Consider the following 14160-nt stretch of genomic DNA (forward strand, 5'->3'; position numbering starts at 1 on the left):
TTATGTACATAACAGAATTCAGGCAAACATGAGATTTATGTACGGAGTTCTCCATTTTTAATATTTGGTTAAACAAAAATACATCTTTGTAAACAAACCCAGCACAAGGCCAACAAAAAGGGGGGGGGGCAGGAAAAACAAAAAGCCTAGGGTTGCCCCTTATTGGGCATCAGGGTCAGGCCTGCCCGCTTCCTTAAAGGAAATAAGGCTTTTTGCCCTTGGGCATCAGCTTGGGTCCCTGTTCCTAAGCACCAGAATTGGATATGAACAGAGAAACCAGCCCTGAAATGTTTTGTCTTTGCATATCCCATTGGCTCATGGACTCCCAAGTGCATGGGGACTCCACTGAAGTGCCATTTGCACAGGCCCAAGCAGATTGGCAGAGGAGTTTCCTCTTCACAGGAAATGGCTTACTATCACTGACAGTGCCAATGGACCCAAGGTCCTGCTTGTGACAATCAGCAAGGTTGGCTGTAACTTCTGGCTGGTGGTGGTTGGAATGTCATTGTGCAGGGATAAAGAGCTCCCTGTGGTGCCAAGCAGGTCTGGTGTAGAAAATGGTGCAGGAGAGATTGCGGCCAGTTGCTGAGACGGTATAATGCCGTAGCCGCTTGGTGGCCTCTTACTCAGCATAAAAAACGGCCTTGTTGAAGAGACATGTGCAGAAAAAGTGCTGGTGTAAACATGCACTCCAGTCACAGTGGGGAGGAGAAAGCCTCAGCTTCATCCTGTTAAGCTCGCTCAGGTTTGACATGCAAGCCCCAGGCTGGCTTTGCTGGAGAGAAGTCTGGCCAGTGGGGCAGCTCTCAGACCTGCCAAGATCACTGAGCTGTAAGGGCTAGACAGGCCATCCCTGCCTGCCCTTCTCTGAGGCAGCCACACCACTTTGGTGACACAGTGTGGTATACTTCCCCTCCTCTCGTTTTCCAAAGTTACAGGAGAAAAATGGCCTACAACTATTTAAAGAGGTAGGGGGCGGGTCAATTCTCAGTTGATTTGTAAAGGAAACTACAGAAAGATGACAAACCCAGGTCCTATAACATAACGCATATAACCACCCAACTTGAGGGCTCTGCTTGTCACTATAGTGACACTGAGCCTACGACTTACTATTCTAGCCGTTCTAATGTCTGAGAAGCTTATCTTCACAATACTTGCCTCACCCAACTGTCTTAAGCTAGTGGAATTTGATGTCAAAGGCAAACTTATTTTTTCCTGATTTTGCTGGAGTGGGTCAACTGGGAAAAACTGCCCTTTTGCTTATCTTGTTCCCCAGAGCCTCCTAAATAAATGTGACAGGGACAATGCTGGAGAGGCAGGCAGGTCGCCCATACCTGCCCCAGCCTGGCTTTGGCCATGTACTCTTAGGTATCTAGCTCACCCTGTCACGCTAGAAAGTTGCAGGATTGAACCACCCAGTGTGGAATATTAGAGAACTTTTCATTATAAAACTCCAAGGATGGCCATAAACCACCCTTAAAAAGGGGGTAAGGGGTGGCATTAAGGGTTGGAGACGGCATGCTGTAGTGCTGCTGGGGTTTTGGAGATGGTTTCCTGAGAGGCCCTTTTGCTCTGGGTCCTTCAAGTCAGTCACACGGGCTTTGCATGTACTGTGTCTTCAGACCCACTAGTGGCCAGGAAAGGGGACATAGAGGCAGCATCTTCAGGCGAGTCAGAGCAGCAGTGAACTCCAGCAGAGCCTCTGTCAAGTCCTCACAGGAAAAGGGAAAACAAGCTAGGACCCACCTGCTTTTCTCCTCTCTCAAAACAAAGGTCTTCCATCGCTTGCCCTAAGCACAGAGCTCCTACCTTCCTTTCCCAGCAATGAGTAGCGCTGCTTGGTTCTTGTATCAGTCCACACATCTGGCCTATTGCACTGTCAAATCTGAGGGGGAAAACCCGATGAGATGTTTGGGGAAGTGGCAAGGGCAGACCCATGGTATAGGCCACAGCACGTCACGGAGGATTTGGGGGTTGAGGTGAGGGAAGGTTGGGTAGAACTGTTACACATCGGCCCTCCAACTCTGATGGGCCTCCACCTCTTCTGGTACCACCAGCAGGAGTTCGCAGTTCTTTCCTCGCAAATGATGTTTTAGAAATTTCCTATGGGAAGAAGAGTAGATGAAAGAAAATGAAATGCTGGTAAAATGGCAAATTCCAGTCTTGGGGCCACATGTCCATCGATAACCTCATATTTATACACTTGGCAGTCCCTAAAGCACTTTAGTAGTGATCTTGGACGGTTCCATCTCTGGTTACCCCTCAGTCTGTCCAGTTAGATTTCAGGTCTGAATTTTTGCTCCTCCTCACCTATTACAGCCAGCAGTAGCTAGTTCTGTGATGAACAGTCAGCCCGAAGTCCTCTAAAGTAAAGGACTTGTAATTGTTAAAAAAATTTTTTCCTTTGGTCCCAGGGAAATTTACGCCTCTGTGGTCTGAATGTTTGCCTTCCTTTCTCTGAACTGGCAGCTATACTGTCCCAGTTGTCTAAGTATAGAGAACATCATGATGTCAGTCTCACCAGACCAGAGGGCCAGCAGCCCAGGTGCTGGGACTTCTCTACCAACGAGACTGAAAGTCCTCAGGGGCCATCAAAGTTCAGGTCTTTCAAGTCTGAGACCCTCTGATTCTAAGTAAGGCAGGGAGAGGATCCAACCACAGTCAAAGCTAGAATTTCATTTCCTTTGTCAAATAACCGCAGATGAGCTTCACTTCCCACACACACCAAAGGGAGGAGCCCAGCACATCAGCCCCACAGGCACCTGAGCTCACTCTCTCCTCCTATCCACTCCGGCATCTTCAGTTTGGAGTCAAGGTTGTAGTAGGCACCGCCCACCTCTCGAACACAGATCCAGTGCTGCCTTTTGAGAGGCAACTTCAGTGGCCCCCAGCACAGGCTGGAAGGTAGGTTCATGATGAAGCCCATGACATGAGTGAGGGCAATGGCACTGACGTCCCTGCAGAAGAGAAACGGTGTCAGGCTCGGAGGCAGCCACCTCAAGGTTCCCTGGCTGTCTCACCACAACTGGCCACCCACCTCCCCACTCGCGTCCTGAGCGCAAGTTCTCATCAAGTCAAGCCTGGTTCAAATTACCTGCGCTTGTCCCACCAAACAGCTTCATAGCCTTTGGTTTGAAGTGCTGCCATAATGACATTCACATCGTAGTTCCCATTTCCCAGCATGCTCTTCTTGTGAGGGGTCACCATGGTATTCGGAGACAACCTACAGATGTGAGAGGAGGAAGACTGAGCTTTGCTGATCTAATTGCTCCTGGCCCTGCAGGACCAGAGACAGAAGAGCACTTGAGACCACTGCCCCTGGAAGCTTGTTTTTCACATTCAAGTAAACTGTAACCAGCTCTCACCCAAGTATTTTGTAGTGTAGACTTCCACTGCTCTAGGGATTCTTTTTATGCAAAACAGTAATTTAGGAGTGATGGGACCCATTTGCCTGTCATTTAGAAAGTGTGTCTACAGTAAAGTCAAGGCACACCATGTTCCATGAAGGAGTCTCACTTAGCAAATCCCCAGCCTACCCATTTCTACAGCTTTTTTTTTTTTTTAATTGGGGAACAGTGTGTTTTTCCAGGACCCATCAGCTCCAAGTCGAGTAGTTGTTTCATTCTAGTTGTGGACAGCACAGCTCACTGGCCCATGTGGGGATGGAACCTGCAACCTTGGTGTTATGAGCACTGCATTCTAACCAACTGAGCTAACCAGCCACCCAGTCTTTTTCTGCAGTCTTTTTTCCTTGCTGATTTTTCTGCCCTGACACAAACATTTTTTTAACAATGGAAAACAGTATAGTTGATATTTTCATTTGCATGGGTAGTATTGTTAGTCATTTTTTTACAGTTTAAATGTTTTGGTTTTTTTTAAAGATTTTTTTTATTGGGGAATTGGGGGATGGGAACAGCGCTGGGGAATTGGGGGAAGGGAAACAGACACGTTGCTGTCCTTTTGTTCTTTAGTCTAGTTGTGGAGGACGTTGCTTCACTGGCCCAAGTTGGCACCATCATTGCGCTCTTCCCGGGTGAGGCAGATCAGCCGCCGACTTCTGGACGGCCACTCACGGCGGCTGCTGGCCGCTCACGCTGGTTGCTGACTACACACGGTAGCCCATGGCAACCCACTGCCACAGGGACTGCAGCCTACGCCGTCGCCGGCAACTCACAGCAGCCCAGCTCCAGGTCGAGCTGTTGTTCAGCATCTTAGCTGTGGAGGGCAGTGTCACTGGCCCTCATATGTGGGATCTGAACCGGGGCCCTCTGGCGTCCCAAGCCAGCTCTTAACCATCGCGCCACTCGGCCGGCCCTAAATGTTTTCTATGTAAGGCTTGCACACTTGGTAATCATTAATCATTTAATACTCAAGGTCCTACAGGGACCAGGCAGGTAACATAAATACGAACTGGGGTCAGATGTACAGCAATAAAAAGCAGTAAGGCCCCTATTAAACTAGGATGTATGACCCGCCTAAAGCATTCCAAATCTACATGTGTGTTAAATACTCGAATACAATTTTTTTAAATATTAAAACAAAATCAACTAAAAATTTGTGTGTGTGTCAGACAAACCTCAACTGCAGTCTGGTTTGCACACCCAGTTTAAAGCCATTTTGGGCCAGGCCTCTTCAGCCACTCCATCTCAAGGCCAGGTCAGTTCTGAAAAGGCATTTCCAATTCTATTATTTGGCTTTCATAGGCTTGTCAGGCCAGGACCTGAGGAAAAAGGCCATCTTGACGGAAGGGGCGGCATTTGTGAAGGGAAACATGCAATGTAAGTGGAGAGCAGATGACCAGGAGGTTGCTAAATGCCATCTCCAGAAGAGGACAGAGACTTAGGTCAATTCTAAAAACTTAAGAATTATCTTATAAAAAGTTTTTCCTCTATACACAGCAAACATACTGATAATTTTTTCAAACATAAAACATACTCCTGCCACCACTTACACTCTATTGGCCCCCACAGCACTTAAATGCAGCCTACTCTATTTCCTCCGGCCTGCAACCCTCTCGTGCCACCTTGCAGCACACAGACCTTCCTCACTGAGGGCTTTCGTGCGCATCCACTTTACCGCTGTCCGGAAGGCTCTTCCCCTAGATCATCGCTTGGTCTGCTCATTATTATATGGGTCTCAAGTATTCCTGCCTTAGAGGCCTTTCCTGACCACCCAAAGGTGGATTTCTCCTTTCTACCCACTTTAATTACAGCCCTCATTACTACCAGCCATGTCTTCTCCTTTGTCTGTTTTTCCACACTAGGATGACAGCAGGGGCCTTCTTTATCCTGTGAATGCTACATCAGCAAGGCCCAGAGTTCCTGGCACATGATAAGTGCTCAAGGAATGTTTGTTGAAATGTTCTGTTTGTTATCCTATCTATTTTCCTATAAATAATTGTAGTGGACCCTTAAAATGAGAAAAGCTTACATGCTTTTCTCTAGAGCTAGCAAACAAGGGTACCTGAATACACTAAATTCCACTCTGCAACTAAACAATTTTCCCTGTAACAGTAACTACCATTTATTGAAAACTTCTGTGCCAAGCCCATGACAGATGCCTTCCTGTGTATCCATTTAATTCTCACGATAAGCCTATGAGGTTATGAATTATTTCCATGTTATACGTTTAAAAACCTGAAGTGTGAATGACTTGTCCATGATCACTTATTTTACCCGTGACCGAACCAGGATTCAAACTCGGATTTGTTTGAATTCAAAGTTGTGCCTGTCTTATGGCAAAGACCCAAGATCAGAATGGATGGTGGTGGCGGGTTAATAAGAGGAAAGGCCAGCTGACTCCCTGGGGACCTGTGCCTAAAATGTAGCTTAATAGGACAAAGGCTCTCAGTGGGTTCTTGGGCACTTGGATTAAATGCGAAAGCATATGAAAGAAAGCCCAGCTCAAGATATATCAAGTTCCTCTCCCTTCACTATTTTTTCAATAGCTTCTCATTACTTCCAGTGAAGTCTCCAGCTAGTAGATGCATGAAGGCTCCAACAAAGAAACTGCTGAGTCTTCCACCTCTTTCACCATCTAACCCCCTACCAGGCTCAAACCTTAGAGCCGCACTTTCCCCAGTGTGCTCCCAGCGGATCACAGAAGACATTCAATACAATGGATAAATCAATCAAGAAAACGGGCTTCCTGCAGGAATTCTCGGAACCCCTAATGTTCACTTTGAGTCTTGAGGAGAGCAGGTATAGTATCTTTCAGTTCCCAAACATATTTGATCACACATTTTTTTGAAGGTACACCATACAGGGCTAGTATTCCAAGGGTCCATTCTCCTGTTCTACATCTTCTATCTCAGATTCAAATCTTTTCCGGTCTGCTCTCACTCTCCCCTATCTGAAACAGGCTCCTAAACTGATCTCCTTGCTTCCAAACTCTCCTTCCTCCAATTACCTGTATGTTCCTGACATTCACCAAGGCATCATTTCAGTTATATAAGCACCGCCAATGGAGTTGACTGCCTGGCTAGCCAACTCCAACCCTCCGAGCCCTCTCCGCCTGCTGTTTCTCACTGGGCTTAGTGCACAGCAGGCATCAGGACCACGTGGCCTCGATTCTTTCATCCTACTTCCTGTTCCGGACTAAATCCTAAAGTGTCTTCAGGCTCAACCTCACATCCTGCCTCCTCCATGGAATCTTTCCTGGCTCCTTTGTAGCAGAAAAAGGAGGGCGATTGATTGGAGGACCACACATGAGTTCACATCCAAGCAGCATCAATACTAATTGTGAGATTTAATCTCCACACCTGTTTGCTTATCTGTAAAAATGGGAATGATTCCTAATTATAGGACCATTGAAGAATTCAGTTTTCTACAAACAGCAAATTCCTTAAAGCCAAGGAAATGGCTCTTCTACTCTGTATCCCTCCCAGCTAGGCACTGGCAACTGAGTAAACTTGTTGGCCAAACTGATCAATACAGGAAATACTTGTAACGGCTCCCATCTCATTCCTAGAAGAATGACCATTTGAGTAAGTGGGGTCTGCCCAGTGTGTCTACTATACCAGCACCAGCTTTTATGGTAATAATTAAGTGCCCACTGTGTTAGCTATTTTTATAAGCTTTATCACTTAATCCTTCCACCAATCCCGAGCTAGAGATTAACCCCACAGTGTCAGTACGGAAGCTGAGGTGCAGAGGTTACTGTGACTTGCCCAGTCATATATAGTGAGTGGCCGAGCTAGGATTCAACCTTCCAGTTCTGAACAGGGCTAAGCCTACACCAAACAGTCTCCTGGATGTTTCGACACCGGTTCCGCTGAATTCCATGAGGTCCTGGTTCTGTTCCAATGGATTGTTTCCTGGAGACTCTGGCAAACTTGTGGTCGGGACTGTCTTAATGATTTTGATAGAAATTCTGGAATATAAAGCAGGCCTCTCACTTCTGTTGTCACAGCCAGAGGTTAGAGCCATGAAATTTGAAGTGATCTACAAGTGGGCTCTAGTCTAGGTCTCACACCTCGGATGTTCTAGATCCTCTCTCATGGTTATGACTGTGTCTGGCTATGGTGATGAGTTCAGATTTTAATGAAAAGGAGATGTGGAGACATTTTCAGGATTCCTTTTCTCCCACGATTATTATTTTCCTTCTTATCAGGTCTGAAGAGACATGACATTAGAACATATGGCTCAGAACCTCCTGATGTCTTTAAATTATTAAATATATGAAGCACAGATTGTAGGGCCAGGCATACAGAAGTGCTCTGTAGTAGGTGCTGGCTATGGTGATGATGTGTTTGCCTGGCCCCTGGACAAGATAATTCAGATATCCAAAGGTTAACACTCAACACCACCTTTTCTCAATTTACAACCACCATACTTTTAAATGTGGCTCGGTCCACATGTTCAGGGACCTTTTAACAAGGAGGCAGGAGGACTTCCCCTCTATGGTAGAGAATGCTGGGTATGCACCATATCTGTAATCTCTGTCCCTTCCAGCTTGTATTAGATTTTTCCCCCTGGTACCAAGCTAGTTTTCATCTGTTTAGATTTTAACAGCTATTTTATTTGGGAGAGGAACACGTAACTACCTGCAAGGCCATTTGATCACTGAAAAATTGAGATGAACCTAGTGAAAATGTTTGAGGCCTGAGGATTTTCAAAACAACCTAGCAAAGCTACTACCGCATCATTTGACTTTTAAGTCCTTTCTTTTTCAAAGCAGACACATTTTTGAGAAAATGTATGAGATTAAATATCAGTATCTATACACATGCACACTGATGACACTTGACCAGTTTCTGATTTTTTCTCTAATTTCACATGTTGAAAACTAACCCTTTTCAAACCTTGTTTTGCTATCATTGTGGATATTACCATTATCTCCAAATCCTGGGCCAAGCCTGTCACACCTCTGACTCCTCTCTTCCCTGTCCCCATGTTGCTGCCAAGTCATTAGCTTAGTTCTTTCGAAGTTCCTATTCATGTCTATTCCAAACATGAGTCATCTCATATCCACAACTGTATTGCAACTCCACCCTGCTTTTTATTTCTCCTCTTTTATCTGGCTAAAATTCAACAGCTAGGATGAACTTCCTCTCAACAAATGGCATTAATAAAAATTCTTTTCTCACGTCTACCACTCATTAGCCACATCTTCAAGCAGCATGGAACTTTAGGTCTGGGAATTTAAAATTATCTAGTTAAACCTGCCAACATTACTCTTCTTCCTGTTAAGATCCAAACAGATCATCTTTTCCTTCTATATGGCTCTAAATTTCATGGTCCTAACTAGTCTCTTCTCAAGGCCTGGTCAATGTATAGCTCTGAGATGCACTTCTCAGAGGCTGAGTCCTTCCTGTTCAACTTGTTTTTTCTACAGTGCCTAGCAGCGCCTGGCACTCTGCAGGCAGCCAGTAAATGTTTGTTTAAAAGATTCCATTTTCTCTCTTACCTCTTCTCCCTTCATGTTTTCCTGATCCCTTTTCACACCTCTTCTGTTTCTATTCATCCACAGAATCTTTCCATACAAAATATTCTATGAATTCCACCTCAACTGGGGACAACATATTCTCTTTACGTACACGTACTTGTTTGCTATCACTTTAAGGTGGATCTTTACATTGCGCTGATAGGGAATTGGGGAGTGTAGTACAACTTGCTAAAGCTTTAAAAGCCAGGATAGAACTCTGGTTCCATGTGAGTGTTTAGCAAATATTAAGCATTCTTTCATTTAGGAAAAACACAGCTGAAAGAGTCCCACTATTATCCACAAACAGCTTATAATCATAGTCCACATCTTCAGACCCAGGTCCAACTTACTAGCAGGGTGAACAGCTATTGATGAAATAATTGTTCTGAAATGCCTTTCCAATACTCAGGAAGCAGCACTAGGAGGGCAGGCCCTGGAGTCACAAAGCTTGGATCCCAATCCTGCCATTAATAGCTCTGTGAACTCTGTGATTTCCTCATTTGGAAAAATCTACCTTTTCAGATTAGTGTGAGGAATAAGTTAACGCAAGGAAAAGCACTCAGAATAGTGCTTTGCACACAGTGTTTATCTGTGTTAGTGACTGTCATCATGTCAGATGAGGGACCAAATTTATAGAAATGAAAAACTTGGGGTGGCCGGTTAGCTCAACTGATTAGAGCACAGTGCTCGTAACACGAAGGTTGCTGGTTCGATTCCCACATGGGCCAAGGAGCTGCGACCTCCACAGGTAGATTGAAAACAACTACTTGACTTGGAGCTGATGGGTCCTGGAAAAACACATTTGTTCCCCCGCCCCCTGAAAGAAAGAAAGAAAGAAAGAAAGAAAGAAAGAAAGAAAGAAAGAAAGAAAGAAAGAAAGAAAGAAAGAAGAAAGAAAGAACAAACTTCTGAATGGACACACAGAATCTCGACTGTTGAAATTCACTAGTGAGTGAAACTGGGCCAACTGCTTTCAACCGCATCTTAGCTTCTTTGGATCACTATTGATAAGGTTGTTGCAAGACTGTTACATATGACAAAGCAGCAAGCAATTCAAGTACTCACTGTATGAGTCCTTTCCTTCTCCCTTGTCTTAGGTTAGGAAATAATTTGCAAATATCCAATTAGGAGAAGAAATATTAATGGCCAGCCAAAAGAACCAGTCTAATGGATTGGCCTCCTTTCTCCTTTCAGTTACATGACTTGGTGATCTGAGACAAATTATTTCATCTGCCAAGGCCCCATTTCCTGAAGAGAGTTAATTCCACTTGCCAGATAATGGGAATGATGCAAATGACACATGGGCCCTGCTAAGGCATTACTATGGTTATTACAGGCAGTGGAAAATAATTACCCTCATTATAATTTGTCAGCACACTGGGATTAACATTCTTTTAAGAGAGGACTATGGTTCTTTCAGGGTAAATGGTCCACATCTATGCTTCACAAATCACCCCAAATAGGTTGTTTCCAGCTGTAATTCAGGTCCTTCTGGGGGCAATAATTTCATCTCTGAGTGAAGCGAGTCACATATTGGAAATGCCAATATGCACTGCTTGAAGAATTCTTGAGCTTTCTCTGCACTGAGAACTGAGCAGGCCTAACACTTTCTAGCTGGAGCAATGAGACAAACGCACTGCCAAAGTTGCTATGGACTGCAGATGGGCTGCTGTGTCCACCTAGGCACTGCAGAACTAATTCTTAAACCCTTTGATAAAAGAATTTTAGAACATCAAAGCAGAGAGAAAAAAGCTGAACTTCTATCAACCTGTCGGGTAGCATTTGGCAAAGTAGGTAAAAAAAGGGCATTGAGCATGAAGTAGAAAAGAAAGGGAGATCAAGAGTCAGCTTCACATTGTAGCTTTGCTACTTAGAAGCTATTTAGACAAATTACCTGACCTTCCTGCCTGTTTCTCTATCAGTAAAATAGACAGTAAAACGCTGTTGGGAGGGCTATACAAAACAACATATGAAAAGCACCAAGGCCAACACATCCCCTCACAGAAAAGCTAAGCGCTGTGTATACACCTTTCTTATGGAACCCACATTGGTGGTGTGTTCTGATGACAAGTGACTAGAGTGTGCTCGTATCTTGTCCCCTTTTAGACTGCGAACTCTGTGGGGCAGGACTTGAAAGGCATTTATAGCATAGCAGTCAACAGCACAGATACAAACCTGAATTCAAGCTTGGCTCCATCTCCTTATGTTATCTTGGGCAAATTCCTCAACTTCTCTGAGCCCTGTCTTTAACCAAAACATGGAAATGACACATATTCTATGGGATCGTTGAGATGATACCACTGAGGCTCTTAGCACTGTGCCTAGTCCATAGTATTGTAAGTGCTCAGTAAATGGTAATGATTATCTTTCTTCCCATTCCTCTGTCCCTTATACAGCTAACAAGCATCTAGCGGATAATACTTGTTGGTTTAAAGGCCTATATAGCTGAGATACTTTCCCCACCCACAGAAATTCAGAAATAGCAAAAAAGTATCAAGATGCCAAGAAGAAGGGGGTCCCCTACCTCTGGAAAATCTCTTGCAGCGTTTCCCGGGTGAAGGCATTGCTGTCCTGGAAGACATTATTGAGGGCATGCAGGGCGCAAAGCTCCCTACGCTGTTTCTCATGGTAAATTTGTGGGGGTGCTGCCTGGGGCAGCTCCAATGATTCAGATTTGGCCTTGTCTCCTTTCCATGGCACGCAGCTCATGTTTTTCGTTTTAGGTTCCGGAGAGAGCTAAAAACACCCTACCCTTCCCTCCTGAGGAAGAATGTAAGCTTCTCAGTCTTTTCAGGATTCCTGAGGTCCACTTTATTTTCTGGTGTCCATGATTTATGCTTTGTCACGGAGAGAAAAGGTTGAAATCAAAAGGAAAAACAATCCACCTCTTCTCTCTTCTCAATAGAAAAATAACTTTCAGATTAGTGTATTTCGCCACCACTGTCAAAGTGCAGAATTCTAAAAATATCGTATAAAATCTAAGACCTTGTTCCCTTCTCCCCCCTCCCCTCCCACCCCCCTCCAAAAAACCACTTTTTTCTTGATGTTATTTTCCTCTCTGCAAAAGCCAACCAGGCCTCAATGCAGGAGGACCGAACGGAATCCGTCACATCGCTCCTTTTCTTCCATTTCTTTCCAACCACAACGCCACTGACTCAGAAGACAAGGCCTAGGTGGTGGATAAAACGCAAAATTCGAGCAGCTAACGAGGGCCGGCCAGGGTGGAACTGCGGACCGTGCTGGGGCCTGGCGGAAAGCTCTCCATCCCCTCGGGTGCGGTGGGGCCCTGCAAGGCGCGGGCCGAGGCAGGCGCGACTCCCTCGGAAAGCGCGGACTCTCACCTTTTCGCAGCGGCCCTGCGGGGGAAACAACCCCGGTCAGCTCCCACGGTCAGACTGGCCGCCGCAAAGGGCCAGGCTGGCCGGGGAAGTGGCGCGGCGGGTCCGGTCCCAGCCCGAGGGCAGGGTCCCCTTCGCTGGCACCAACAGGCCCGCGAGGGGTGGGGCCGGGAAATTTGCCTCGCCCTCGGGGGCCCACCCGTCTCGCCGCCCCCACCCCAGGCTCCCGCCGGTCACGTGAGTGCAAGCCATGGCGCCCTCCCGTCGCTCCCTCAAACCCAGCTCCCGCGCCAACTCGCGTACGCGCCGCTGGTCGCCCTCTCACCGCTGCAGGCCGCCGCCACCTGAAGCTGCTGTCCACCACCTGGACCGCGAGCGGGCGAGCGCGCGCACCTGAGCCCGACGTCAGCGGCCCACGCCCGGCGCGTGCTCCGGAAACGCCCTCCTGCGCCGTCCCTGCTCCCGCCCCGCCGTAGCGTCACGTCTGATGTCAGCCTGACGTCAGCGGCGCCGGCTCTGGGGGCCGCGGCAACCGCACGTCCGTTGGGTGGGTGCGGGCAGCGTTGGACAACCTGGTGAATGCGGTGCTGGGCTGCAGAGCCCCGCGGCTGTAGCGAGTAGAGCTAGTACCCGGCTCCTCGGCTGTGATCCTTCCCGGCTGCTCAGGGCGGGGCGGTCTGCGGGAGTCCCGCCTCGACGCCCGCCGCTCCCATCCCCGCCCCTCCTCCGGGCGTTGGCGCCGTTCCGGGGCGGTGACCCAGCCTGCGGCTGCACTTCGCAATTCTCCCCGCCCCGCCCCTCTTTCTGAGCCGTGCTACTAGAGTGCTGGTGCGAGCCGGGACCAGCTACTCTGCGCTGACCGTTTTGTGTTTGTTTAGCGCTCTGTTCACCTAGTGATTTCAAAGCTCTTTACCGACTCGGTCGGGCGCAAATTCTCTTGGCTAAGTGAGCCCGACCGCGCTGCGCTTTCCAGGAGCGCTGAGGGTAAGAGTCACATTTCAAGTAGAGTGAAGAGTCCGATTTCAGGTCCTTGGTGTCGTATTTCGGCTCACTACACACAATCCACTGTCCTCTCACCCTCACGGTTGCTGCCACAGAGCTTTCCTCTCTGGTTTTTCTTAAGGCCTATCTAAACGCATTGTGTGTGTCAGAAGGGTAAATTCAGTCCCGTGGCTTTTCCCCCTTTATGTACCCCTAGGGCATATGGAAGTCATCAGCATATAGCATCCACCGTAGCTGCCCTCCTTTTAGGTTTTTGTTCAGAAAATGGGGGAAACAAGAGATCACGCTTACAATTAAGTCATTTCTTTAACTCTACTTCAACAGGACTTTTTTTTTTAAAGATTTTTATTGGGGGATCTAGGAAGGGGAACAGACAAGTTGCAGTCCTTTTGTTCTTCAGTTTAGTTGTGGAAGACGTTGCTTCACTGGCCCATGTTGGTGTTATCATTGCGCTCTTCCCGGGTGAGGGAGTCGCTCGCCGGCCATTGATTGCTGCTCATGGCAGCTCACGAAAGCTCACACCCACTGCGGGCCTCTGCGGGCCGCTCATGCTGGCTGCCACTCATGGTTGCTCATGGCAGCCCCACTGCAGCCTATGCGGTCACCAGCGACTGACGCAACCCAGCTCCAGGTCAAGCTGTTGTTCACCATCTTAGCTGTAGAGGGCACAGCATCACTGGCCCTCATGTGGGATCCGAACGGGGACCCTGATGGTCAGAGCTGGTGTCCCAAGCCAACTCCTAACCAACTCCTAACCAGGCTGGCTCTCAACAGAATTCTTTTTTTTTTTTTTTTTTTTTTTTGGGGAATTGGGGGATAACAGCGCTGGGGAATTAGGAGGAAGGGGAGCAGACAAGTTGCTGTCGTTCTGTTCTTCAGTCTAGTTGTGGAGGAC

The 14160-nt window shown here is 47.2% G+C and overlaps 1 protein-coding gene across 2 annotated transcripts; it reads right to left on the reverse strand.

Annotated features, from left to right (window-relative positions):
• Nucleotides 1-29: 29 nt before the first annotated feature.
• Nucleotides 30-12941, reverse strand: JOSD1 (Josephin domain containing 1). Of its 2 annotated transcripts, none has more exons than XM_019664628.1 (5): nt 12589-12941; nt 11450-12281; nt 3095-3223; nt 2763-2957; nt 30-2103 (listed from the first exon to the last, which is right to left on the reverse strand). In XM_019664628.1, exons 2-5 carry the CDS (start codon nt 11632-11634, stop codon nt 2004-2006), a joined length of 609 nt encoding a protein of 202 aa, XP_019520173.1. In that variant the 5' UTR covers nt 11635-12281; nt 12589-12941; the 3' UTR covers nt 30-2003. The 2 variants fall into 2 exon arrangements, with proteins under 2 accessions (XP_019520173.1, XP_019520174.1); XM_019664629.1 differs by having other exon boundaries at nt 12567-12941.
• Between the last annotated feature and the right edge of the window lie 1219 nt (nt 12942-14160).

Source organism: Hipposideros armiger, unplaced genomic scaffold, assembly GCF_001890085.2.
Source record: "Hipposideros armiger isolate ML-2016 unplaced genomic scaffold, ASM189008v1 scaffold_426, whole genome shotgun sequence".
NCBI classification, from domain to species: Eukaryota; Metazoa; Chordata; class Mammalia; order Chiroptera; family Hipposideridae; genus Hipposideros; species Hipposideros armiger.